This window comes from Mustela erminea, chromosome 3 (genome assembly GCF_009829155.1).
Source record: "Mustela erminea isolate mMusErm1 chromosome 3, mMusErm1.Pri, whole genome shotgun sequence".
NCBI lineage: Eukaryota > Metazoa > Chordata > Mammalia > Carnivora > Mustelidae > Mustela > Mustela erminea.
Window position 1 is genome coordinate 156,496,033 of NC_045616.1, and position 27,887 is coordinate 156,523,919.

The following is a 27,887-nucleotide window of genomic DNA, read 5'->3' on the forward strand; positions in this document are numbered from 1 at the left end:
TTTTTTGTTTGTTCCTATATTTGTTCATTTGTTTTGTTTCTTAAATTCCACATATGAGTGAAATCATAGGGTATTTGTCTTTCTCTGACTTATTTCACTTAGTATCATACCATTCTAGATCCATCCATTTGTTGCAAATGGCAAGATTTCATTCTTTTTTATGGCTGAGTAATATTCCATTGCGTATATGTATATACACCCCGTCTTCTTTATCCCTTCATCTATCACTGGACACTGGGGCTGCTTCCATAATTCGGCAATTGTAAATAATGCTGCGGTAAACATAGAGGTACATGTATTTTTTCAAATTAGTGTTTTCATGTTCTTTGGGTAGATACCTAGTAGTGGAACTACTGGCTTGTATGGTATTTCTGTTTTAAATTTTTGGGGGGCCATCCATACTTTTTTACAGAGGCTGCACCAAATTCACATTCCCACGCATAGTACATGAGGGTTTTTCTCCACGTTGTCACCAACACTTGTTTCTTGTGTATTTGACTGGATCCATTCTCACGAGTGCGAGGTGGTATCTCATTGTAGTCCTGATTTGCATTTCCCCGATGGTGAGTGATGTTGAACATCCTTCATGTGTCTGTTGGCCATTCTGCACGTTTCTTTGGAGAAATGTCTCTTCAAGTCTTCTGCCCATTCTTAATTGGATTATTTGTTGTTTTTGGTGTTGAGTTGTCTAAGTTCTTTACATATTGTGGATACTAACCCCTTATTGGATGTCATTTGCAGAGATCTTCCATTCAGTAGGTTGATGTTTTTCTTCTTACCTTGAATAAACACTGGCCTCTTTTTGCAGGTGATAGCAGCTGCAAAAGCAGGATTCAGAGCCGTTGGTTATGAATTAAACCCATGGCTGGTTTGGTACTCCAGATACCGTGCTTGGAGAGAAGGGGTGCAGGACTCCGCCCAGTTTTATATTTCAGACTTATGGAAGGTATGTGAGGCAGAGAATGCTCCTAGAAAATGCCAACCAAAACTTTGTAATTCGCAATTAGTATGATTAAAAACTGAGGATGTATTAAAAGAAAAACAGTTAAGATACAAGTGTATATCTCAGCATCATGAAATGTGAACACTTTTCATTTTTATTTTATTTTTTTAAACCATGAGGTTTTTTTTTTTTAAGATTTATTTATTTATTTATGTATTTGACAGACAGAGATTACAAGCAGGCAGAGAGGCAGAGAGAGAAGGAAGCAGGCTCCCTGCTGAGCAGAGAGCCCGATGTGGGGCTCGATCCTAGGACCTTGGGATCATGACCTGAGCCGAAGGCAGAGGCTTTAACCTACTGAGCCACCCAGGAGCCCCTATGAACACTTTTTAAATTGATAGATTTACACGTTAACACTTTCAGAGTAGAAGCTTAAGGTCTTAGACCCGATAGGTCATGTGAATTCTAAGAATTTGCTCAATTAAAAAGTTTTCCTTTCTATCCGTTACAAAATGATGAGATATTTATTTCATTTGGAAATCTTATGAATTATCATTCAGGAATTAACTTGTTAATGGCCTTCTTGGTAAATGGTAGACCCTGTGTGCATGTGTGCAAGCGTGTGCGTACACAGAGGTGTGTTTTTGTGTGTGGCTGTGTGTCTACAGAGAGACAGAGATGAGTGCAAAAGGGAGAATTCCCCCCCGCAAAAAAAGAATCCCCTGATTACATTGTCATGGTTCTTTCTGGTCTTCATAATGTATAAGTTACTTCAAGTTTATTTGTACTCTAAAAAAAAATGTCCTGTAATTTTGCTTTAGAATTGCTCCATGAAATGCTTTTTCTTAAATAAGAATTTACCATTGTAATGTTGTCATCAGTAGCTTATAAAAATTCACTTGAGTTTTGCTTGCATTGTTTTTTAGACTGTCTATGCATAAACGATCCCTCTATAGAGTAGATAAGACTTTTATTGGGTAATAAGAATTTTGACTGGCAAAGCACTTTTCCCCCAGTTTTTCAACTAAAGATCATTTTATTCCATTTTTTACTTAGTCTTTTAGAGAAGAGGAGGGGGCCTAGAATCTTAAGATGGCTCGTGTCACAGACAGGTGCATGTCCGACATCACACGTTCCTGCTGAGCCCATTCGGCGTATGGTGGAGCAGGGGAGGACGTGTGCATCAGGGCACAGGTGGCTGAGGCCAATCGCACGGCCACCAACTAGTCACTGGACGAGTCACTGGAATTTCGGACAGATGACCCCTGGTAGGCCCTGCCGGGAGCATCCCTGAGGGTGACAGCAGTGACTTAGGGAGGTCTTTGGACAGCGTCAGTGGGTCAGATTAACAGAAGCAGGAACGTGGCTTCTCGTGAGATCTCACAAGGAGCCACTCTCTGTAGAAACCTGCCGTTGGACGAAATGGGGAATTGGTCCTTTAGAAACAAACGTTCAGCTTGATGTTGGCCTTTTAAAACTAACGTGCGCATCAATCTCCCTCTCCTCTAGGTTACTTTCTCGCAGTACTCGAACGTCATTGTTTTCGGAGTGCCTCAGATGGTGAGTGTGCGGCCCTGCCCCTGTTGGTTGGCTTTAGGTCCTGAGCAGACTGGTCAGCACTGACAGGCCACTTCTGTGTGGCCGCCGGCCCACCTGGGGCCCACCCCGAAAGTCTGGGGGACGTCGGATTTCACTTCACGGGCTTGACAAAGTACCTCGGGGCCTTAAAAGTTTAATCGTAGAAGAGTCAGTCATGTCGTTAAAACTTTGGCCTCAGATAAAATTCTCAATGATCTCCCTAAGCCCTAAAAACTCCAATCTGGAAACTGCTTTATGAGCTCCTGGTGTCTAATGTGGTGGCCGATTTCCGTGGTTGCTCACCTAACAGCCAGCCGAAGTCACTTGGGAGAGTTAATGACACGTTCCTTCGAGCCGATCCTTCCTCTGATTTTGTAGGGAGGCAGTTTCCAGGGCCTGCGAGCGGCGGCTAGTTTCGGTTGGCCTCATCTGACTGATTTGTAGCGAACTTAGATTATACCCTTTACAAAGTGGAAATAACCACGGCATTGTGTTGTAAACGGCTCCAAACTTAGCTTTTGGAAAGATGACCAGGATAGGACACTCTTATTGTAATTGTTGGTTCACAGACCACAGAGAGAAATTCATTTGACTTTTCAGGGTCTGTAATTGTCGCCATAATAATTGTGGCAAAATTGGGTGTTTGCTGAAATGCCACAATATGACTGGTATGTATAGTTTGTAATATTAAAAAAAGGGGAATTTGGCTTTTTTGTGTTATTTTTTTTCCTTAGTTACAGCTTTTTGTAGAAGATGGCGAGTGCTTGGGAGAGTTATCCTAACGATCAGGAACTTCAGGACAATGCCACTTCTGTGTTTTTTTTTTTAAAGTCAATTTGGAAGTACTGTTGTTACATGTGCTTGAAAGTAGCAGGATTCTATATGTTTGGAATTCTCAGTAAGCCTCAAATTAAGACAAAACGTGGATGTTCACCCTCTTGTTACAGCAGCGCAAAGGGGTGTGATCCGTTGTCATTTTAAAGGAACTGTTTGGGACCTTAGCATTGTCCTGGCCTTTGATGGTTACCTGCTCCTGATGGTGTTTGGGCAGCATTTTGGGGAAAACAGATTTAATTTGAGTTGCACGCTTTATTTAAAGGGAGAGGTGATGTTTACCGTGACTTCCGTGCCATCCTGCGAGGTCGGCCGGTGGTGGCCTGAGGTGTGGGCTTATGAGGCCACAGCAGCTCCGCCCCAGGGTGGCGGGGGCTGGGGTGGGCAGCAGTGGCCTGGGGGGGTAGGCACGTCAACGTGGCCTATAGGCTCCAGCTCCGTGTGCGCCGTACCATGTTTGAGTGTTACAACTTTTTGGAGCTGTTCACTCGGGAAATAAGAGGCCTGTGTTTTTGATGAATGCTTTTGCAGTTACTGTCCATTTTCCTGTACGCAGAGGAAACTTTAAATAAACACCTTGTGGCATCTCCCTGTTCCCAAGAAAAAGGGCAGCAGCTGAAAACACAGGACAGCCACGTACTGTGGGCTGAGAGGGACTCAGCCAGTTTCCCACCAGGGAGCGTGTTCACAGGACCCGTGGGGACTCTTTCGTGGGTGCAGGGCCCTGCTTTTAACCCTCACGGAGCCTTGCCTACGTGGAGGCCGTGGAGGGGAAGAGGGAAAGTGCCAGCCGGGGGGTCAGGGGGCCAGCTCTGCTCCCCAGAGTCTGGGGAGCCCTAATGGGGCCGTCTTCAGGGAAGCGCACTTCCCTTATCTGGGCATTGGTCGGCATAGTGACATGGCTCGACGGATCCTGTGTGGCACCTGTGTTCTCTGTGGCAGCCAAGCCACATGTAGGCCATGGGGGAGCCTGGAGGATGCTTAGGAAACTGGGGAGGCAGAAGCCTGCTGTTAGCGGTCCTTGTCCCGCTCCCGATAGCACACCAGTGGTTCCTACCAGCTCTGTGCTTTTGTGGCTCCCACCCAACAGAGGTGAGGACTCTGATCCGGGCCTGGCAGATGCACTGGGCGTGGTAGATGGCCACGGCTAACTGTAGCCCTGCTCCTCTACTCAGATGTGAAACAGGTCTTGTCCTTGGGTGAAACCCACCTGGGACATCTTAACTGCTTAAAAAAGCAGCGAGGATAAGGTATGGCGGCTCTACCAGGTCCGAGGCATGGTGCAGAGTGGCCCCTGCTTCCCTCCGCTCTCTGCGCGTCAGTGCTCTGTCCTTCTCTTGGCTCCTGGATCTGCAGTGTGAGTCGTGTTCTTCCCTCTGGCCTCGGTCCCCCCAGCTCTGGCCCTAGTTGGTGAGCGCCTCCCGACCACTCACATGTCAGGTGTCCTTTCCTCAGGAAGTCATCCCTCATTGCCTCGTGAGACAAACCTCAGTGCCCTGATTTTCTATCCACTGGCTGCCTGTTCCCTTCTCCGGGGTGAGTTATCACACATCTCTTTACACGGTAGCCTTGGCAGGTTGGCCGCGGGCTCTGCGACGGAAGTCCCAGAGCGAGCTTACCCCCAGCATGGCCGCACCCGCACAGAGCGGCGACTCTGGAAGTATTTGTGGCATGAGAAAATCGTACCCAGTAAGGACACTTGGTGGTGGGAATTGAATTTCGTAACTTCAAGGACTAATTTTAATTACGAATTAAGATGTGAACTGATGAACGTAAATGTTGTCATCACGTTCTGATGAAGATAAATGATTCACGACGGGGGGGGGGGGGCGCCTGGGTGGCTCAGTGGGTTAAGCCACTGCCTTCGGCTCAGGTCATGATCCCAGGGTCCTGGGATCGAGTCCCGCATCGGGCTCTCTGCTCAGCGGGGAGCCTGCTTCCTCCTCTCTCTCTGCCTGCCTCTCTGCCTACTTGTGCTCTCTCTCTGTCAAATAAATAAACAAATTCTTAAAAAAAAAAATAATGATTCACGACGGGATCATGTGTCCTTTGTTCATTCATTCGACAAGTATTTATTCGGTGCTGCAAAGTGCCGTTCTCTGATCACTTGGGATCCTTTAGTCAGTGAGCAAGAGGGACATCCCTGCCCCGAGGTGCCTAGATGCCCGTGGGGAGAGCAGATATTAAATGAGGTCCCTGTGTAGAGGGCGCCAGGCTGGCTTGGTCAGCAGAGCATGCGACTCTTGTCTCAGGGTTGTAAGTTCGAGCTCCGCAGTGGGCATGGAGCTTATTTAAAAAAAAAAAAGAAAAGAAAAAAAAAACTTAAAAAAAAAAGTGTCCAACAAGAGGGCTAAGTGCTAAGTGGGCTTAGTGGGTGCTAAGGGCTAAGTGGGTGGAGTAAAGCAGGAGAAGGAGGGACAGAGATCGTGTCCCTGGAAAGGGGCCATATGGAGGTCTGGGGAACGTGTCAGGCAGAGCCACCCGCAGAGGTGCCCAGGGCTGGGTGCCCCTTGGGTTCCGGCCGCAGCAGGGCGGTGGGTGTGGCGGGAGCAGGGAGAGGTGGCGTCAGAGAGGAGCTCGGGGCGGGAAGGACACTGTGCTGTCGCGATGCGGGAGCCCTGGTGGCTTTGAGCGGAAGCGCGGAGGACCCGCCTGGGGGGCAAAGGGTCCGAGGCTGCTGTGTGGACACGGATGTGGGTGGGAGCCGGGTGACAGGTTAGGAGCTCCTGCGGGTGGCCCCGCGGCTGGTGTGGTCGGCTCGTGCCGGTGTACAGAAGCTGATACAGGCGGGCAGGTTCTGTGTGCGTCGGGAAGATGAAACCAAGAGGAAGCATGGGCATGGCCAGTGTGGGGCGGGCAAGCCGGAGGAGCCCTTCGCCCAGGATTTGGGCCGGAGCAACTGCGAGTTGGCAGTTGTCGCTGAGCGGGGGAAGGTGCAGGCAGATCCCGGAGGGGGAGGACCGGGGAGGCTGAGGTGTGTGTGGAGCTCTGAGGCTGGCAGTGGTGGGTAGAGGGGGGCCTGGGGCTCAGGAAGGAGGGGCTGGACACTGGCCTCAGCTCCCAGAAGTTGCTGAATCCAGAGTGGCTGAGGTTCCCCCGGGGAGGGGGCAGAGCTGGGCAAGGCCTGAACTCTGGCCTCTGACACAGGAGGGGTGCCCCGTAAAGCCTCGAGAGGAGGAGTTGGGCAGGAGGAAGGCCCAGGGGGTTGGGGGTTACCCTAGAGGCTAAGCCAAGCCAGTGTTCTAGGGAGGAGGGAGCTGTCGCTTGGCTCGGGAGCTGCTCATGGGCATGGCTGTTTGGTCTTACATCGTTGAGCTGGTTTCAACTGACGTTTAAAGTTTTGAAGTTGTAATTGGAATATGATGAGTTCGTGTCGCTTTGAAGCCTCTAATTGTACGAATAATTTTGAATTCCATTAGACAGACATGACACATCACTGCCTCTCTTTGTGTGTGATTTCGAAACCCAGGTTCATTGCATATTTATGTGTGATTGACTCAGTTAATTTCTTACTGTTGAAATAGCTCCTTTCATTTGTAGGTTTATCTTGACTTAGCATATGACAGTCACCGGGAAATAAAAGAAACTGTAAAAGAGAAAATAATAACGATAACATGAATACGTTTACAATGATCCTTTTGATGAACAAAATTACCGTAAGAAACCCCTCTGATATTTTGGAAAAACACATATTGTCTCATTCTTTGCTTAGTTCATTTTTCCCTTGAGGAACAAAACTTTTTTTTTTTTTTTAAAGAAATCTTTTATTGGCTGTGAAAAGAGTAGAAATATCCGTCCGTAATGGAATTTATTCTTGGTTATCTTGGTATTAATTGTCATGAAGAATCAGGAGATTTGGCTCACACTCTAGCCGGAGGTCACATGGAGGACTTTCCCGAAGCCACTTTTTAAAGATATGGGTCAGGAATAAAGTCTTTGTAGAAGGACTATTGATTTGTTTGTCTTGATTTATTTGGTTAGTTTTAAAGGGATTCGTTTTTGCTTAGATCTTGGTTTCAAGATACCATTTCCCATTTAGAGGAGCCGGGGATGTCGGAGAGGCGGCAGGTCTGAGGCCTGAGGAGGGGGAGTGATACGGAAGCCTGGGGCACTTTGTGGAGCCCCGATACGAGGAAGAGTTCAGAATGCTTGTTGGGGCACATCCAGGGGGGAGAGAGGCCAACCTGAGGTGGCTGCCCGGGCCAGACTGGGACAGGCTGAGCATCGGAAGAAACAAGAATGATGGTAGATTAGAACCCATTGAACAGAGCAGGCATCGAGGCGCTCATACGTACCGGCAGTAGGCACACAGGTCGAGAAGAGGGAGAGCTCTTCCCTGTAGTAGAATGCCGACTCTCAGTCTAGAAGAAATGACGGAATCAGCAAATTTGCCACTTTGCCACCAACTAGTGAAAATTAACGTGGGCCAGAACCAGGACGAGGGCTACATCTAGTGAGGGACAGTTCAGTGAGAAGCAGGATATTGACATCATCTCGAGCTACTTCCAACAAATTATTCGTTATAAGGGGAAATTGGTAACCCCACTGTGGAGATAGCACCTGTCACCCTAACTGGGTGGTGACTATCACTCTCAAACCAGAAGGTCCCCATGGGCACCTGACAACGGGGCCCTGAGAAGCTCCCAGCCCCACTTGTGGGGCGTTGCCCAAGATGCCTGTGCCGAGCCCTGAGCCAGAGGCGAGGAGACGGCAGGAGAACCCGAGGGGAGGACCACAGGTGACTCACTGGCCCGTCGTCCTCAAGATGTCATCAGAGACAGAGGAAGATAGGAGAATTGTTCCAGGGGAAAGTAGACTAAGGACGCGTGATAGCTAAACGCAGCGTGACCTCGGGGGAAAGTGTCACAGAGGACGTTATCGGGACGTTTGGCAAAATAGGAAGGCTATTGCCATTACTACTGGAATACAGCCTTAAATTTTCCAAATTTGTAACTGAGCTGGGGCTGTGTCTTAGGAATACGGAAGTCCCGAGGAGTCGAGAGGCATGTTGTATGCAGCCTCTTCCCAAGTGGTTTAGCAAAAGTATCCACAGAGGACGGGGGCGAATCTGATGAGCTGTTTAAAACCGGTGAGCCCGGGTCAAAACAGACAGGAATCCTTTGTTCTAGTCTTGCGACTTTGCTGTACATTTGAAATTCTTTCACAATCACAGAAGTGAAAAAATAGTCTTAGGAGGTAAAGGTGGTAAGACTGAAAGATGTTTTTAATTGGTTGTTAATTTGCTGATACAATTACAGGGTCAATACTTGCGGCAGGTAGATTGGTAATCAATGGATACAAAAGTGGCACATCACAGGGTTTTACTTTTTATAAGTCATGTTGACGATGAAGAAGTTGTGCATTATAGATAAATTTTGAAGAATTATGAAATACTTCATTGTATTTCAAGTTAGTAGAATGAGCATATTGTTTCATGGTCTAATTTAGCAGAACCATATTTCACTGAGTCTAGACGCTGTTAATTTTAGGATGTACCATTGCCATTGAAAAAGAAAAAAAATACCGCCGGTTGTAATTCTAAGACGATGTCAGCTGTAAGAGGTATCCTGATTTCCAAGATGTTAAAACATGTGGGAAAATGTGTTAAATAGTTGAGACGGGGTAGATTAAAATGTTAGATGAGCCGATCATTTAAAGCTGTTTTTCATTTTTTAATTTATTTTTAAATAAGCGCATTTTATTTTATCTCCTGAGGGGGATGGGACAGAGGGAGAGAGAAAATCTCAAGCAGACTCCCCACTGAGGGTGGGGTTCAGTCTCATGACCCTGAGATTGTGACCTGAGCTGAAATCTAGCTGGACACTGACTGAGCCATCCATGTGCCCCTGTTGTTAATATGACTTCTGTGTTTTAATGGATCATTTGGTAATGTATTTTTGCCCCGAAGGGATCTTATATGCAGTTAATAATCTTTTTAAAAAGATTTTATTTGAGAGATAGAGGGAGATTGAAAGAGCACGAGCGGGGGGCAGAGGCAGAGGGTGAGGGAGAAGCAGGCTCCCTGCTGACCAAGGAGCCCAATGCAGGGCTCGATCCCAGGACCCTGATGTCATGACCTGAGCTGAAGGTAGAACCTTCACCAACTGAGGCACCCAGGCGCCCCTACAGTTCCTAATTTTTGCACAGCTACTTCCAGGCACTCAGATCCAAAAGAACCTTTAGGAATCTTTCCCTCCACCTCTCCGCTTACTGAAGTAACAGCTGTCATTCTGCCCAGATGCCGCAGCTGGAGGAGAAACTTGCGCTGGAGCTTAAGGATGACGCCAGAGTCATTGCCTGCCGGTTCCCTTTCCCTCGCTGGACCCCAGACCACGTCACCGGGGAGGGCGTGGACACCGTGTGGGCCTACGACGTGAGCACCATGAGAGGCAAGAGGCCCTGAAGACCCGTGCGTTTCCAGTCGATCCTGGAGATGGAGACGTTATTGAGCGCGATTTTCCGAGTGTTGGTGGTCTTTGATTTTACAGAGACTTCCAGCTGTGTCTTCAGCAAAGAGTGTATTTTTTCTCCAGTATGGAATGAAAAACTATTACTTTCCTTAACTTCTGCCAAACAAACAGAAGTTGGAACAGCAGGTAGATTTAAAGTCCATTTTCATGCTCTACTTAAAAAAGTGGCCTTCTTCCCTTCCAGGCACTCGGACGTATGAAAACGTGGATGAGTGGCTATCGCATTTATGTGCAGGAATGTGTGAACAGCCCTTCCCATTATAAAAAATATGACTTAATGCCATAGATGAAAAGAAACACTTTTTTAAAGAGGGTGTATGTGTGAGCATATTTGCAGTTTCCTCTAAGTTGATTCATACTTAAGATTTATGGATTTATGTCTTTCTTTTCTGTACTTCGTGGTAAAACTAATTTTGTAGAGGACGTAGGCCCTCATATTTTATAACATTTACTAGGAATAGTTTGTTCCAAGGCTAGTGGATTACTGTATTTTATTGAGTCGGAGATGTGTACGTGTGTGTGCACGTGTGTGTGGAGACACACATTTGAATGTTTCTGAAACGGTGCTGTACCTTCCAGTCAATGGTGTTTTATGTCTGTAACGGGCAGTGTCATCCGTCATGATACAGTCGGACACCTGCCGGCATGGGTGGGTCTCAGTTTTGAGGAGATGGGCTCAGAGAAGCTCATGGCAGAGGGGAGTCATTGGTAGGAACATGATAGTAAAATAAGCAGGTGCGAGCTTGGGGCTCAGCCAGCCCTGGGAGCACATCCCTGCCTGGCCAGCAGCAGGAGGCCCTGGACCGCTGGCTTGCCCTTGTGGGGCCAAGGACCCACTGGGATAATGAAACACTGAAGGGGACTTTTTTGGGTAAACTTATGACACAAAGTTTTTGGTCTATAAGTGGTGTTCATTATTTTAGATATTAAAGGCAAGCTTATTCACAGAAGTTAGGGGTTATTTCTGCTAGTCACTTCTTGACTTTCTGAAAGCCGCCATTTATGTAATATTTCTCATTTATGAGAAGAGACTTGACTGATTAGATAAAACAGTGAAGGAAAACCTTTGAATGTGGGTAGACAAGCTTCATGTATCTGACGTTCGTATTAAGTGGTGGCTCGAAGTATCCCTGTGCGTCACGGGAAAGAACGGAGCTCCCGATCGCACACACCTGCGACCTAAGTTCCAAACCGGCTGCATGGAGGTTTGCGAAAGTGAGGAAGTGAGAGCGTTTTTCACTGAACTAAAACTGATCCGCTTGATAATCGCCATTTAGATGAGCAGCGACCCAGCCACTCACTCATTCCTTTAGCAAATATTTACCAAGTGTCTGCCGTGTAATGAGCTTTTCCGACTCAGCGGTGAGTAGACCTTCGAGGCCTCTGATCTTACGGCCTGTGTGTTCCAGAAGAGTGAGACCGGCAGGTACGGGAGTGAATGTTAGTGTGTGTGACGTTCTCTGAAAGAAGTCAGCGGTGTGGCTGTTCTGGGCACGTGTCAGGGTTTCGGCTGCTGCGGTCCACCCCTTCTCAGCAACCCCCGGTTTCTTTCTGAGGAAGGAATTCTGCCCGGTGGTGTGCAGGGTGGTCTGTACCTATCCTCCCTGTCACTGCCGTCAGCCCTGTGACCGGCTGGGCGCACCTGGAGAGGGACCCACCAGAGCTCCCTGCCCGGCAGGTGTAATGCGCGGAGGCCGGGTTCCGTGGAGCCCTGGGTGTATTCGGTAAGTTTCTAGACACGCTCCTGGCCACTAGCTGGAGGCATCAGGTGGTTCTGCAAAGGCACATGCAACTTGCTCTTCTTGGTTTCTCCATTAGTTCCCAAGAATGAGATGATGGCCGGGCCTGCAACCTCAGAATGAAGTGGACCGTTTCACGGAAGTGTTGAGGTTCATGGAGTTTGTAAGGTCTTTAACTGATTTTTTTCAGCTGTGCCTCGAAGTGACCAATAAGAATGTTCTCCTGGGGGTCATCATGGCCTCTCTGGCTGGTTTCAACGATCGGTTGCTAGGGGGACGATGTTGATTCAGCCGGCACACGACACGAAGCGGGGAGCGGGAGCTCCTCTTTCTGATGTCAAAAGTGGGACTCAGAATGTCTGGCAGACTGAAATCAGGCGGAAGTGCTGCCTTGATGAAATGGGAAGTTCAGACAAACAACCAGACAAGAACAGAAGTGAGCTGAGTGGTGCCGTCACCCGACAGGAGCCACGTGACCAGTCCCGGACGTCCCGTCGGCGTTTGGCTGTGTGGCCTGAGCACACCCCCGTCTGCATCTTTCTCTACGGGCTCGGCCTCGGTTGCAGGCCCTGCCCTCCCGGGTGTCCAAGGTGGACTTGGTCAGACCCCCTGCCGGTTCCGACATCCGGGCCCCCGGGGGCGCTGAGCCCCGCCGAGAGGCTGCGCACCCAGGTGTGCACGGCCGAAGAGCCACACTCTTGCAGGTACACGTGTTCCCTGCTGCCGAGCGACGGCGGACGCCGTGACAAGCCACAGCCGAGCAGGACAGGAAAAGTGCAAGATTCCTGATGTTTCCGCCGCGCAGCTAATACCATGGCTCTGCCCACGTACCTGCCCTGATGGGCCGGGGCCGGGAAGGGGTGCTGTGAAGGGGTCCCGTGAGGGCACGGACGGGCTCAGTGCCGGCGTCTTCGGAGCTGGCACCGTGAGCCGTGTTTCCTCGGCTGCCCACAGTCTGAGGGTTCCTCCTCGGCCCCGGGCTCCCAGGTGTGCAGGTCTCCACCCGCGGCCCTGTCCTGGCTGAAGGTGTGTGGGCGCCGCTGGCTCCGATCCCGTGGCCATGTCCCCTCTTCCTGGGTGACAGCACCTGGTGCTTCCGCTGTCAGGCACTGGTGTGTTCGGGGACTGTGGGCCCGGCCAGTTGTCCGGCCCCATCCCCTGGGCGTCAGGGCAGCCGGTGGGCCGTGGGCATGTGATCGATCCACGTCAGGCCAGTGAGGTCCAAAGGGCCGTCTGTTGGGAGCTTTGGGAAAGGTTTCGTTGTCACAGAAGGAGGTGCTTGAAGAGTGAGTGTCCCTGCTGTCCTCGGGCAGGAACACTGGCCATCATGGCCCTTCTGCAGCCGCGGCGGAGAGGGACAGTAGGAGCCGGGAGGCTGGTGGAGCAGAAAGACAGACAGACTCGAGGTCCTTGATGAGTCTGACCTGACCCGGAGCCTCTGACTTTGGGACATCTCAGGTGAGGTGACAAACCCATGTTGTTGCTGTCCCACTGGTGTGGTGGTGCTTCTGCCCTGTGGTGGCCTGGCTGGGACAGGAGGCTCTGAGGCTCAGGTGGGGTGAGGGAGCCCGGCCATGTGGAACGCGGGCATCGGACGGCGCTACAGGAGAACGACTCGCTGGCAAGGTCAGAAGCATGACTCGCGAGGGTCCGGGAGCTCCTATTGGGGGAGGCTGCACTCCCAGACGGGTGTTTGGGCCATTGGACCAAGTCAAGGGGGCTCTGAACGTGGACCCTGCCTTCCCCAGCAGCAGGAGTCGTAGGTGGGTTTCCTGTTCTTGGGGACATGGACAGGGACAAGTCCCAGCAGAGCCCAGCCACAGCCCTGCTCCCATAGTTTTGTGGGGGGGAAAGATGATTCCTCAGGATTAGAATTAATAAAAGCAAGGGAGGAAAACACTCAGACTGCTCCCTGGGGGGGGGGGCAGCTGAGGCGGGGAGCCACAATGATGCGGGCTGGCCTTTGTGTCCTTAGGTTGGAATCCTGACCCTCTGTGTGATCACATGAGGCGGCCTTGGAGAGGGGCTTAGCTCCTGAGGGGGGAGCGCTCCCGAATGGGATCAGTGCCCTTATTAGGCGACCTCAGAGAGCTCCGTCCCCCCGCCGTGTGAGTAGGGGGCAGGCAGCTGTGAACCGGAGGGGCTTCCCACCAGACACCGCATGTGCTGGAGCCGTGATCTGAGACTTCTTAGCCTCCACCGCTGGGGGAAGAGCTACTTGTTTAAGCCCCCAGGCCACGGGGTTCTGTGACAGGGTCCGAGCTGGTCATCTAGATAGAGCCCACCCAGCACTGTCAGACTTGTCCCGCTTTAGCCATCTTTTCCTGGGCCCACACGAGGTATGGAGGTTGAAGGGAGCCAAGCTTCAGGGCAATTCTCCCCAGTGCCATCTGGGAAGAGCGGGAAACCATCCCCTGGATGTAATGGTCAGGGCTGGTTGGCTGGGTGGGCTCCATGTGGATGGCCGTCGGGGGTGTGCCGGGCACCGTCATGGGGGCGGGGGGAGGCTTCCCCGGGAGGGGTCTCTCCTGTGCCTCCCCGCTGACACGCTTTCCGCACAGTTTGTCCCTAAATCAACGTGGACTCTGAAAAAACTAGAGCCAGAGGAACAGGAGCTGCTGTGTCGACCAGCAGACGCGAATTCTCGGTGGTGATGAGTCTGGAGAACTGTCCTACCAGGCACAGCTCGGGAGGTTGTGACTGTTGCCCTGTGATGAGAGGAAGCTGGAGGAGACAGGACAGACGCTTCCCGGCGCGGGAAGGCTTGCCAGGCAGAAGAGAGGAAAGGTGACCATGAACGTGATGGCTACGTACCGGAAGTCTCGTGTGCAGGAATACCCCGTGCTCGTCCTGAGCGGGGAGGTGCCGTCTACTGGCTTTTTTCATTCTCAACCACAGGGACCTGTGGGCAGCTCGCTCGGTCCTGACCAGACACAGGAGCCCAGAGTCTCACTCTATGCTCGGTTGCTTCCCTGCGTGGCTCTGAGGAGAGGCCTGGCTCTTTGTGTGCTGCGGGAGGGCTGAAGCTCAGTGGGAAGTGGGGTTTGGATAAAGTCGTTGGAAGTTAGAATGCGTTGCCTCTCGATGTAGGGTCTTTGTGGTCACTGGGGCTGCCGCCGCAGAGGGCCGGACAGCCACATGGTGGAGATGTTGTAGCAAGGATCCCATCAGCCGGCAGGTGCGGAGTCTAGAAAGGACCTGAAGTGATCACGAGTTTTCCAGCCTCAGTGGGTCTGCCAGACCCTTTGAGCAGAACCCAGTGGCTCTGGGAAGCATCAGCGCGGTGTGAGCAGTGAGGGCATTTCACACAACTCCGGGGCGCTTAGCCTCTCCCAGCAGGAGGCCACGGGCTGCTTTTTACTCTGATGTAGGAGACAAAAGCAGCTGAAATCTTGAAATCTCAGGGAAGCTGATGGATGGCAGTAAGCTTTATCAGAGCTCCAGCCGAGAAGTGGTAATACTGAGAAGAAGGTTGGACTCTCTTGGACCCCAGAGGACTTAGCTGAAGTTGTGCTCCCCACGTTCGGATGAGAACCAGGAGACTGTTCTTGAATCCGCTGGGAGAAACACATCCTGAACGGCACCTCGTCCCCCTCGAAGGGACACTGTCTCCCCCATCACCGTGTCTGGTCTGACAAGGACCCAGAGCTTGCCGATCCTTCTCCGGATGATTGGGGCAGAGTCTGGCATCAGAGCCAGAGGCTGTAGAGATGAGGTGAGCCCTGTGGATTCATAAGTGGGGGACAGAAAGATTGGGGACGTCCCAGTGGAAGTTAAGGTCTTGAAGTTGAGGCCAGAGAAGTTTGGAGGGCTGTGAGAGATGACAGTAACGGGTTTCTCTCCGGCGGAGGGGCTCAGTCCCAGTGAGCGGACCACAGTCCTGTGGAGTAGGACCTGCCGCAGGCCTGCCCTCCGCCACCCCAGAGGGCCCAAGAATGGGGGCAGGAGCAGAGCCAGACTGTGGCCGGCGGAGCCCTCGCGGTCCCGAACATCTCAGCCCCCGTCAGAGGATTCAGTGGAGTGTCACGTTCTCTGAACAACTCCGCTGATGAGGTTATTTTATGACGAGTGAAAATCCCATTTGTCATGATGGATATTAGACACTAGGAACTTATTATCCCCAAAGATGGGGCAGGCCATATATTTAAGTAGAAAAATGGATACTTACATAAATGTAGGGAAATCTCCCTTCTAAGTAACACAATGAAGTTTCCACGCTCAAATAGAAAACTGGAGTCTTCTGGGATCCTCTCAGGTAGAGTGAAGTGTTCCTGTAATAGTGACACATTACGGCTACATTGGAATTGTCACACTGGTGGCCCAATGGACTGATGCAAATTGAACATGAACAAAAAAACCATAAAACTTTCATAGGTGAGGGAAATTCTTTCTTATTGTTTCTAATTTAATATGATGGTGAGAATATTACCTGAGAACGACTGATAAAACAATAGCTCCTTGATCACAAGGCTTAACTCAAGGATGGAAAAGAGGCATCAAGTGCATTTTCTTCTCCGGAATATTGTAGGGTGAAGAATTGGGCAACGAAATTACTGTTGATGAGAATGAATCCAAACGGCAGGAAAATCCGCAAGACCCTGTGAGTGTCCCAGACTTGGTGGATACGTTCGAGGGGTGAGGTCTTGCGGGGTTTGCCGGGAAGATAGCTGGGCAGTGTCGTTCATGGGGAACGTGACAGCGACAGAGGCAGCATGTCACAAAGCATTAGGTACGTGCTGGTGCACGTGGCGAACAGTTCGCGTATTTGGGAGGCAGCGGGAGTTCTGCCCTTCCAGTGATGGTCCCTTCTTCCTGCCCCCTGACATTTACGTGTCCCGGGCACCCACGCTTTATCCTTTATCCCGTCACCTCTGCTATGTGTCCACTGCTCTTTAAGAATTACGTTACATAGTCCCATTTTCAAGGGCGTTTGCATTTTGTTAAGGAGCGCTATGGTATGAATTTGAATTTTCAGTGAGAGTAAAAGATGGATTTGTAATCCAACACTTACTCTCAGGGCCCTGCTCTGGCCCCAGCCCAAACCACCCAGCCGGCATATCCGAACAGCTCAGAAAGGCAGACCGTGGTCACCGCAAGTTTCTCTTGACCGGAACGTGTTAATTAGGAATGGAAATTCATAGCCCGGAAGCTAGTATAGCAAGGCTAGCTCTCCAAGCGCTGATTGTCATAGGTCTTGTAGATGCATTATTCTAAATTCTCCTCCTAACTGCGGTGTAGGTATGACATTTCTCAGTGGGGGAAACTGAGGCATTTAGAGGGTAATTGCTTTGTTAAGGCCCCTGCACTCATTAGCAAGGAGTGGAGCTGGTATTGGTATTCAAACCCAGTGTGACTTTACCCCCCCGCCACCCCCCCCCCCGCCCCCACCTCTGTCACTCTGGCCAGGGTGTGGGGAAGGCTCTGCTGCTCCAATTTCAATCCTGTCTACCCAGTAGCTCAGATATTAGCAACATTTGAATAACTCTGAGGCTTGGGTCTCCTCTCTCTTTGAATCAAAATAAATCTTTGTTTTTGGAGGGACAGGGTGGTCCTTGGGTTAGAAGCATAAGCCAGGGAAAAGGGTAGAGCAGCCACTCAGAAGTAGGTAGCGGAGGTACTGCTCCCAGGCAGAACTGGCTTGTCACCTGCTTGGGAGGCCCACCTCCAAAGGTGGGTCAGTGCAGACAGACCGCAGCCTGTCCGTGTCGAACAATGAGCAGCTTGTGGAACGCACGCGTCTCTGTCACCCGCTGGGGCTGCCCTCAGAGCGGCGCGGCCAGGCACGGAGCCAGCAGGTCTGTATTCCTGTACAGTTTTGGAGACTGGAAGTTCAAGACCAAAGTGTTGGCCTTGGTTTCTGCCTAGCTTGCAGGTGGCCGCCGTCTCTGCTCACAGTGTCCTCATACAGCCCTGCCTCTGTGCACTAGCCTCCCTGATGTCTGTTCCCCTTACAAGGACGCTGGTCCTGTTGGGTCAGGACCCACCCCAACAGCCTCATTTTAGCTTCATTCCATCTTTAAAGGCTCCGTCTCCGAATACAGTCACATTCCGAATACTGGGGATTAGAACTTTAATACATGAGATTTTGTGGTGGCAGGGGGCCACTGATCAGTCCATAAGAACATCTTACCAAGTTAGCGACAGCCTCGTTTTGGAAAGCAAGTGATTGGACACGGCCTAAGCGTACATGAGCTGAGACTAGTTGAGTACACGGTGTGTCTGTGCGCAGCAGCTGGGGAAAGGCTTGGCAGAGTGACATGGACTGATGCACGTGTGATTCCCAGGAGAGGCTGGAATTTCTGCGAGAATGCACGTTGAGCCTCGCTGGTCTTACGGAAAAAGCAGGGTTAATGGGCGACCACCTGGAATGGTGGCAACCTTGAAGTCACGGCATTAACAGCAACGGTCGTTGGTCTGTGCGGAGAGAAGCTGGCGGTCCAGCAGGCAGCCCAGTGCGCTGGAGACGGCCTGCGGGGGTGATAATTTAAAAAACCAGCCTGGAAATGCTCTGTGGGGAAATGACACTGTGCAGAGGAGCCCCGGAGGCCTTGTCCCCTACCATAAGCCCAGGACTGCAAGCCTGGGGGGCCCCTCTCCACGGAGGGGTGGGCACCCATACATTTTCTAAAAATCCGACTGACAGTTTTCTGTGTGGAGGGTCACTTCTCTTCCTGCTGAAGTTTCCAGTTCTCATGATTCAAAACTAAGCTCCCCTTGCAGAAAGAACCTCCCGGAGGCCAGCGAAACTTCCAGGCGACTCTGGCGTCACCCCGCTTCGGCTGTGGCATGGGAGTTCACCGGTGTCGCAGCAGTGGTGCTGCGGCAGAGCAGAGTGCTGTCTGTGGTGGGGGCGGAGACAAGGGGTGGGACACGGTGACGTTTGCCTCCACTTTCGTAAGGGCCTCACATGCTGTCATGCGCGTGCCCTCTCCTTCCCCGGCTCTCCCGCGCATACCCTGCTGGAAGTCATCCGCGAGGGTGCGAGACACTGGTCAGAGCCCCTGGGACTTGGGGTTTGGGACCTAAGATGAGGACAAGACCCCTTTGATTATAGATTTTAAAATATTTTTTTGCATTTTTTTTAACTATATATAACTTTTCAATGAAACGTTAATTGTTTAAAGCTTACACGCACGGGTGGAAGATTGGCTCCGCTCACACGTGAGATGCCCCTTCTGAAAGCACACGTGGGAGAGAACTTGTGGATGATGATGTGGGACCGACATATGCTGAGCGGGCGTGACCACGCCGAGCGGGTGTGACCCTGCTTGACCAGTGCCCAGCGGGCATGACCCTGCTTGACCACGCCGAGCGGGTGTGACCTTGCTTGACCACGCGGAGTGGGTGTGACCCTCCTGAGCCGGAGTGACCGTGCTAAGCGGCTGTGATGGTGGTGAGGGGCTGTGGTCGTGCTGACCCGGTGTAACCGTGATGGGCGGGTCTGACCATGCTGAGCAGGTGTGACATCACACCATGGGGAGTCAGACTCCGGGTCACCTGGGTGCTAGTGTGTTTCAAGGCACACCCATTGGTGTTCTGGGCTAAGATTTTGTGACGGTGGGAACTGAATTCCAGGGATGTATTAATGGTTAATATTGTGCGCATGCATGTGTTTTCCTCCAAGTCTTTTCTCCTTTGTCCCGTGATACACACTTTGTCGTAAAGTCGAACGGAGAAACACATGGTTTGCGAGGTTTGGGTCAGGAGGTTGCAGGACCCCAGAGTCAGAAGGGACTGCAGGATGGGGGTAATAGGGATGAGCTGTGGGCTCTCGTGCATGGTGTGCGTGAGCAGCTCTGCAGGAGCCTCTTCCCCAGGACTCCTTCCCCTCTGTCCTTCTCCCCTGGCCTCTGTAGGTCATGTCCAGCTCCTATCCCTGGCCTTGTCACGGCTCTTCCTCGCCTTCTCTGAGAGTTTGGCGTTAACTTTTAGAGCTGGTTGTGCCCAACACCAAATTGGGATAGCAAGTTCCGAGCCAAGACATGTTCTTCTTTGCTTTTTGTATCGTGTGAAAAGGACGAACCAGGTAGACTAGCAGGTGACACCCACAGACAGTGATGAATGGAGTGTTTCTGTTGTTGATTCTAAACAGCAGTCCAGCTGTGGACTGAAACACTTCATTTTCTGTTGGGGCGCCCCTGCGTCAGGCCTTGGGGACTGGCCGTGCACCCCTAACTCTTAGGCAGCTCGTCTTACCTTAGGGCACCCCATTAGAAATGCTCGCTGGCACTTCCCCCACTGGCCCCCCGGGGCCACCCCAAACAAATCTGCTGCTCCCTCCGTGGGAAATCCCAAATCCACACCCTCGGAGGGCTCTGTCCTGTCCCCGCTGACTCTTCTGTTGGCGTGTGTCTTCGTGTAAACCAACCCAGCCCTCCTGTTCACACAAGCTGGGTTCTCTCTCTGGAGTGTGGGTTCCGGAGTCAGAGACTCAGGTCTGGCCCCCCCAGCGCAGAGGGGAACAGACAGTCCCCTTCCTTTGTCTTCAGACTGACACCTGATCCTCGACTCATGTGGAGTTTCTACTTATGCTTCCGACAAGTCATCTGTCCCGTACTATGCAGTTGTATAAACCAGGCCATGGAGTTCCTTTTTTTTAAAGATTTATTTATTTGAGAGAGAAGTGCACACACGCACAGGAGGGGCACTGGAGGGAAGGGAGAGAGAGAATCCCAAGCAGATTCCATGCTGAGCGTGGTGCCTGGTGTGGGGCTTGATCCCGTGACCCTGAGATCATGCCCTGAGTGGACACCATGAGTCGGACGCTTGTCATACTGTGCCCCCTAGGTGTCCCTGGAGTTATTTTTCTTGTTTTTGGACCCAAGTGCATGTTATGTTTTTGAAGCAAGTGAAAAATTTAAATATTTTCCTTCTTAAGTTTTGTCATGTTAGATTTGTCCCACTGCCACAGGATTTTAAGGGATTTATTTGGGATCTTAATTTAATTGTCTAATTATTTGGTTGTCCCCGTGTACTCAATGCCACATACAACTTTAACAACCAGGAAATTAGTGTCCTTATCTACCCTATTTGAAAGAAAAGCCACAAATTTCGAGTAAGACAGAGCCCTGGGATCCATCTGTCCTGTAAATCGTATCATCTGCTCTGCGGGCCAGCACTGCCAGGAGGCGGTGCTTCATTCATGAATGCTCTACTCACTGATGATGCTCTTGAGTGGACCATGAGAACGTAGCCCGATGTCCTCTCCGTGTGGCTTCATCGCTGTGTGGCTGGGTCTTAGGCCACAAATACTTGTTGAGTAAGTGTGTGAGTGAAGGACATTGGGGAAGAGCAGACCCGTCTTACGGAAGTCTAGCTGCGTTATGTTTTCTCTTTATTCCAACCTAGTCCTAGTCGTGCTGGGGCACTGGTTAGAAGAGATCTCCAGAATCCATTCCTAGCAATCCATAGTGTCTCCTGAAGTTTCCTCTTCTTCTTCTTTTTTTTTTTTTTGACTCATATTTTATTATTTGCTTTCCCACATTTTTTTTCTTCTTTCTTAAAAAAAAAAAGCTTTTTTGCAGTATAACTGAAAAGGAACAAATAAAAAAAAGAAACAAACAACACCCCATAACAAACCTGAGCATGTTTAATATGTACAGTTTGATGAATCTGGACGTATGCACACACCCATGAAGCCATCACCACAATCATGGTAATAAGCATATCCATCATCTCCAATAGGTTCCTTCTGCTCTTTTGTTTTTTTTGTGTTTTGTTTTGGGGATAAGAACACAATGTGAGATCTGTCCTCTTAAAAATTTAGAAGTTGGGGCGCCTGGGTGGCTCAGTCATTAAGCATCTCCCTTTGGCTCAGGTGATGATCTCAGGGTCCTGGGATCGAGCCCTGTGTTAGGGTCCCTGCTCCTTGGAAAGCCTGCTTCCCCTCTCCCTCTCCCACTCCCCCTGCTTGTGTTCTCTCTCTTGCCCTGTGTCTCTCTCTCTGTCTAATACATAAATAAAATAAATTTAAAAAAAAAGAAAAAAATTGTGAAGTTTACAACACTGAACTTTTTTTTTTTTTTTTTAAAGGTTTTATTTATTTATTTATTTGTCAGAGAGCGAGAACAGCAGGCAGAGAAACAGGGAGAAGCAGGCTCTCTGCTGAGCTGGGAGCCCGATGTGGGACTTGATCCCAGGACCCCCAGGCGCCCCTAACACAGGATTGTTAACCACAGACGCCGTGTCGTCGGCAGAGCTCTCAGACTTCATCCTGCATAATTGAAACTTCAGGCCCTGGAACAGCCGCTCCCATGTCCTGCTCCCCCAGCACTTGGCGGCCCCCATTCTGTTCTCTGCTCCTAGGAGTCTGGCTCTTTCCGATTGCTCGTGCAGGTTGGGTCATGCAGCATTTGGCCCGTGTGACTGGCTCCTTTCTCCAGGCCCAGCCGCGCGGTCACATGTGGCTGGAACCTTCCCTTCCCGTCCTGCGGGCGCGCACGGACCTTCAAGGCTGGTCTTTCCGAGCCGAACTAACACCCACACTTGTGTGTCTGTCGGTCTGACAGTTGACCTTCCTCCCCTTTCAGGACGTCACCGATGTTGGTGTCCGCCTGGATCTCTGGCGCTTTCGGTCCACGCCATCTCCCCAACATCCCCGACAGTAATTTCAGTGTCTCCTGCGCACAGCTTCTCCGTTTTCTAGACACTGTTTCATTCTAACTCGGATTCATTTAGAGCAGTTAACTGACAAGGCTGTTTCTCTGGAGACTGAAAAAGCCCGAGTTAGAATATGTTTTGCTGTCCACCCCCGTTTTTATTTTTTTAAAAAAACTTCCTTTTGCTCTTTGAAACTGGAATTCGAGCAGTGATAGTCTCTTCCTGAGTAACTCAGTCTAAATTTGGAATTTCTAATGAAAAAGTTTCCTCTTAGCCTAAGTACTAATTGGGAGAACATTTCTTTCTACTCACAGTTTTTCATTTTTAATATGTCAGTTAAAATCCAAGTATTTCAGGGGTGGTGGGTTGCCAAAATAGAACAACATAGAATTTCCCATGTACCGCACATTTCTGCTTTTATTTACAATTTACAAAGTACTTTCCATTTAATAATTAATTCTTTTTTCTTCCCCCCCATCCATCAGCTCAGCTGAGCGGCGGCGCTCTTCCTCCCGCTGACCTTCAGCTCATGTTTCCCGTCCACTCTCTGCCGCGTCCCGGACCCTGTGCTCCTCGGTCCTTGTGTCCTTGAGTAAGTGTGCGAGTGAAGGACCTCGGGGAAGAGGGACACACGTGCTTCCACATTTTTTTTTCTTTTTTTTTTAAAGACTTTATATATTAGAGAGAGAGGGAGAGAGAGAGCATGAGCACAGGGAGGGCCAGAGGAGGAAGCAGGCTCCCCGCTGAACAAGGAGCCCATCGCGGAGCTCAATCCCAGGACCCCGGAATCATGACCTGAGCTGAAGGCAGACACGCTTAATTGACTGAGCCACCCAGGCATCCCTACATTTTAATTTTTCTGAATATAATTTTTAAAAAAAGATTTCATTTATTTACTTGACAGAGAGGCAGGCAGAGAGAGAGGGAACCAGGTTCCCCGCTGAGCAGAAAGCCCGACACGGGGCTCGATCCCAGGACCCTGGAATCATGACCTGAGCCAAAGGCAGAAGCTTAACCCACTGAGTCTCGCAGGCGCCCCTGAATATAATTTTTGATTGTAAAATTCGTGCCCTAATGAAGCCTCTTGTCGTTTTGTTTTGTTCACATTTAACTAGGCATCATCTTGCTTTTTTGTGTTTTATTCTGTTGCCTATCTGCTGATGTAGCATCACTTTTGTTTCCAGTAAATGAAAGGAAAACATTTCCACCCACTTAGTAGTTAGGCAAAGGGAAGAGAAAAAAGCTCGAGTGTTCAGCAGTTCTCTGAGACGAGATAAGTACGTGATGGATTTGCATTTTAATCTGCCTCACGGTTTGGTTCACTTGTCGGCATTTTGTATCTTCAATAGTTTGGTGATTATTTGTCCAGGCTTTTACTCGATGCCTTTTAAGGCATGGATTTTGATCCTATATAAAGAAGGTTTTCGTAAAAACAGAAGGTTTTGATTTTTTTTCCCCCAGGCATAAAGAATTACTTTGCTACAGAACACAATGAATTGTGTGGAGATGGATATGAACAAACAAATATTTCAAATTATCCATAGGACTGTTGGTCAAATCCTGCAGACGTCTAGGAGACATGAAAATAACTCAGACTGATGATGATGAATGCTTTCCCAGAAGCAAATGAACTATTGCTGGAATTAAAACGAGAAAGAGGATTTTACTGCTCAATTTGGATGTGGAGGAAAATGAGGAAGGACAGTGATTTGCTATTTACAATTTTTTTTTCCCCACAGTGGGAGAAAGTTTCCAAGTGGGTTTGGTATTTATTTTTGTCAGACAAACCTTTGTCCAGAAAAACCAATATTCTGGCCTAAGAAAATAAAAGTCTCCTCCAACTATCGGCTTGTAATGCTGACGTATGTTAGTATGACACAGGAAGGTTTTAACATCCTACTTTAAGGTGTTAATGGTAGAGGAGGAAAGCTAGAAACTTAAGAAAAATTGAGGTAGGATTCGCATATAGAAAAATTCACCCTTTTTGGTCTGTGAGTTTTGACAGATGTATGTACAGTCCTGTACTATGACACGATCAAGCTAGAGAATATAGAGATAGAATCCCAGTACCCACAAAATCCCCACCTGCCGCACTCTGGTCAGTGCCTTGTCCCACTTTTCTTACCTGGCAAACACTGATCTCTTTCCTGTCCTTGTAGTGTGCCTTTTCCAGAACGTCACGGAGACAGAATCATATGGAACATAACCTCTGTGTCTGGCTTCCTTCACCTCATGTAATGCACTTGAAACTTATCCCTGTTTTTGGGTGTTTATTACTTTTCCTTGCTAAGTAGAGCTCTGCTAGATGAATGTACCTGGCGTCATCATACACCAGTAGAGAAACATTTGGGTTTTTTCCCGTTTTTTTTTTTTTTTTTTTAAGATTTTATTTATTTGACAGAGAGAGATCACAAGTAGGCAGAGACGCAGGCAGAGAGAGAGAGGGGGGAAGCAGGCTCCCTGCTGAGCAGAGAGCCCAATGTGGGGCTCAATCCCAGGACCCTGAGATCATGACTTGAGCTGAAGGCAGCGGCTTAACCCACTGAGACACCCAGGCGCCCTTTTTCCCGATTTTTGATGATTATGAATAGAGTCACTATATACAGTTGTGTACAGGCTTTCTTTTGTGAACACAAATTTTCTTGAAGTGGGCCAAGTCCCTTGGAGTAGGATTGCTGCCTTGAATGTTAGCTGTATGACACTGTGGTCTATGAGAATTCCCATTGCCATGTGTTTTCCTCAGCATCTGCTTTTCTCAGTTTTCTTCTCTCCGTTCTAATAGATTTGTCCTGGTTTCTTTATTAGGGTCTCAGTTTGCATTTTGTGAAGCGTCTCTTTTTGTAATCTTATTTGCTACCCATATATCTTCTCTGGTGAAGTGTCTGTTCAACTCTTTTGCCTCTTTTCAGAACTGGGTTGCTTGTTTACTTACTATTGGATTTTGACAGTTCTGTATGTATTTTTTTTTTTTTTTTTACGTATTTAGGGTACGAATCCTTAATCATACATGTCTTTTGCCAGTATTTTCCCTCAGTTTGTGGCTTTTCTTTTTCATTCAAGTAAGAGCGTCCTTTGCAATGTAGAAGGTTTTAATTTTGACGAAGTCCAGTTTAATCTTTACTGAATTGGCGGCTTTGGTATCATAGCTAAGCAATCTTTGTTAAGGTCACAAAGATTTTCCCTTATGTTTACTTTGACAAGTTTTATAGTTTCAGACTTATATTTAGGTCAGTGATCCATTTTAGGTTAAGTTTTGTTTATGAGGTAAAGTGTAGGTGAAGGCTTATTTAATTGCATGTGTCTGTCTGTGTTCGAGCAGTTTCTGTTGAAAAGACTTTTCTTTCTTCATGGATTTGCCATTGCATCTGTGTTGAAAATCATTTGACAGAATATATGTGACTCTATTTCTTTTTTTTTTTTAATTAAAACATTTTAAATTCCAGGACAGCTAACACACAGTGTTCAGTAGTTTCAGGTGCACAGTGCAGTGATTCAGCAGTTCTGACCTTGCTCAGAGCTCGGTCACGGCAGCTGCATTCCTTAATCCCCATCACCTGTGCCCCCCATTCCCCCTCCTCCCACTGGTAACCATCAGTGTGTTCTCTGTAGTTTAGAGTCTGTTTCTTGGTTTGTCTTTCTTTCTTTTTTCTTCTCTGCTCACTTATTTTGTTTCTTAAATTCCACATGTGAGTGAAATCATACGGTATTTGTGTTCTCTGACTGGCTTATTTCCCTTAGCATTACATTATACTTTCTAGGTCTACCCATGACCTGATCTAGATCATGACCTGAGCCGAAGGCAGAGGCTTAACCCACTGAGCCACCCAGGTGCCCCAAGATTTCATTCCCCCCCCAAGATTTCATTTTTTAAAAAAGATTTTAGGGGTGCTTGGGTGACTAATTTGGTTAAGCCGCTGACTTCAGCTCAGGTCATGATCTCAGGGTCTTGGGATCAGCCCCACATTGGGCTCCCTACTCAGCGGGGAGCCTGCTTCCTCCCTCTCCCTCTGCCCCTCACCATCCCTCCCCTCCTGGCTTGTGCTTTTGCTCTCTCTCTCAAGTAAATAAGTGCAATCTTTTAAATTTTTTTTAGATTTTATTTATTTATTTGAGAGAGAGAGAGAAAAAGAGAAAACGAGCAGGGGTGAGGAGGGGCAGACTTTGAGAGAGAAGCAGACTGCCTGTGAGCGGGGAGCCCGGTGCAGGGCTGGATCCCAGGACCCTGGGATCATGACCTGAGCTGAAGGCCACTTAACCGACTGAGCCACCAGGTGCCCGAAGACTTCATTTGTTTTTATGGCTGAGTGATAGTCCATTGTATATATACCACATGTTTCTTACCCATTCATCGATGAGTGGACACTTGGACTGCTTCCATAATTTCACTATTATAAATAATAATGCAATAAACATATGGGTGCATATATTTTTTGAATTAGTGTTTTCCTATTTTTTGAGTAAATACTGAGTGGTGGAATTACTAGATCTTAGGTAACACTAGTTCTCATTTTTTTGATGAGCCTCCTACTGTTTTCCACAGTGGCTGCACCAGTTTGCATTCCCACCAACAGCCAACAGCACAGGAACGGTTCCTTTTTCTCCATGCCTTTGCCAACACTTGTTTCTTGTGCTTTTGATTTCAGCCATTCTGAAAGGTGTGAATTAATAACTCATTATAGTTTTGATTTGCACTGAATGATTTTGAGCATCTTTTCATTTGTCCTTGGCCATCTATATGTATGTGAGTCTATTTCTTGACTATATATTCTGTTTCTCAGGTCTATATGTCTATCTTTTCTTCAGTACCATACAGTCTTATGTACTAGTTTATGATAAGTCTAAAAAGTGGATGGTGAGTCCTTCACCTTCAATCTTTTAAAAAGTATTTTGGCTATTCAGTTCCTTTGCCGTTCCATGTAAATTTTAGAGTCCGCTTGTCCATTTCAACAAAAAAACTCTACTAGGATTTTTAAAGGGTTTGCACTGAATCTAATAATATGTTAAAATATATATGTACAAGATAATAACTAATAGAACAAATATACCATCCTTTATAAATACCAAAAGAAATTTTTTTTTAAGATTTTATTTATTTATTTGACAGATAGAGATCACAAGTAGGCAGAGAGGCAGGCAGAGAGAGGAAGGGAAGCAGGCTCCCCGCTGAGCAGAGAGCCCGATGTGGGGCTCAATCCCAGGACCCCGGGATCATGACCTGAGCCGAAGGCAGAGGCTTTGACCCACTGGGCCACCCAGGCGCCCCGATACCAAAAGAAATTTAAAAAATGCCAAAGTGGTGTCATTACTAAGGCTTAAACCTATATTCTTGCAAAATTCTCTCTAGTTGGAGGGACACTAGATAGATCCTAGATGGCTCTAAGGGTTTTTTTTCTTCTACTACCTTTATCTTCAAAAACTTCCTCTCCTTTGGACAATTTGAAATCCTTATGAATACCTTTTAAAAAGAGCTTTGTGGGAATCTTTACCTTTTGTTTTTTAAGATTTTATTTATTTATTTGAGAGAGAGAGAGAGAGAGAGCATGAGAGGGGAGAAGGTCAGAGGGAGAAGTAGACTCCCCGTGGAGCTGGGAGGCCGATGCGGGACTTGATCCTGGGACTCCAGGATCATGACCCGAGCAGAAGGCAGTTGCTTAACCAACTGAGCCACCAAGGTGCCCCCATTACCTTTTTTTTTTAAAAAAAGATTTATTTGTTTGTTTTAGA

At 48.7% G+C, this 27,887-nt stretch overlaps 1 protein-coding gene across 11 annotated transcripts in view; it reads left to right on the forward strand.

Moving 5' to 3' along the window:
* The window catches only part of ATPSCKMT (ATP synthase c subunit lysine N-methyltransferase), a 237,683-nt gene that overhangs the window by 6,672 nt on the left and 203,124 nt on the right, over positions 1-27,887 (forward strand). For 3 of the 11 annotated variants that reach the window (XM_032337765.1, XM_032337763.1, XM_032337760.1), the window contains exons 3-5: positions 809-946; positions 2,052-2,211; positions 2,453-2,503. In XM_032337765.1, the coding sequence (XP_032193656.1) occupies positions 809-946; positions 2,052-2,211; positions 2,453-2,503 (349 nt within the window). The other 8 variants (XM_032337766.1, XM_032337769.1, XM_032337758.1 and 5 more) reach the window with 7 other exon arrangements.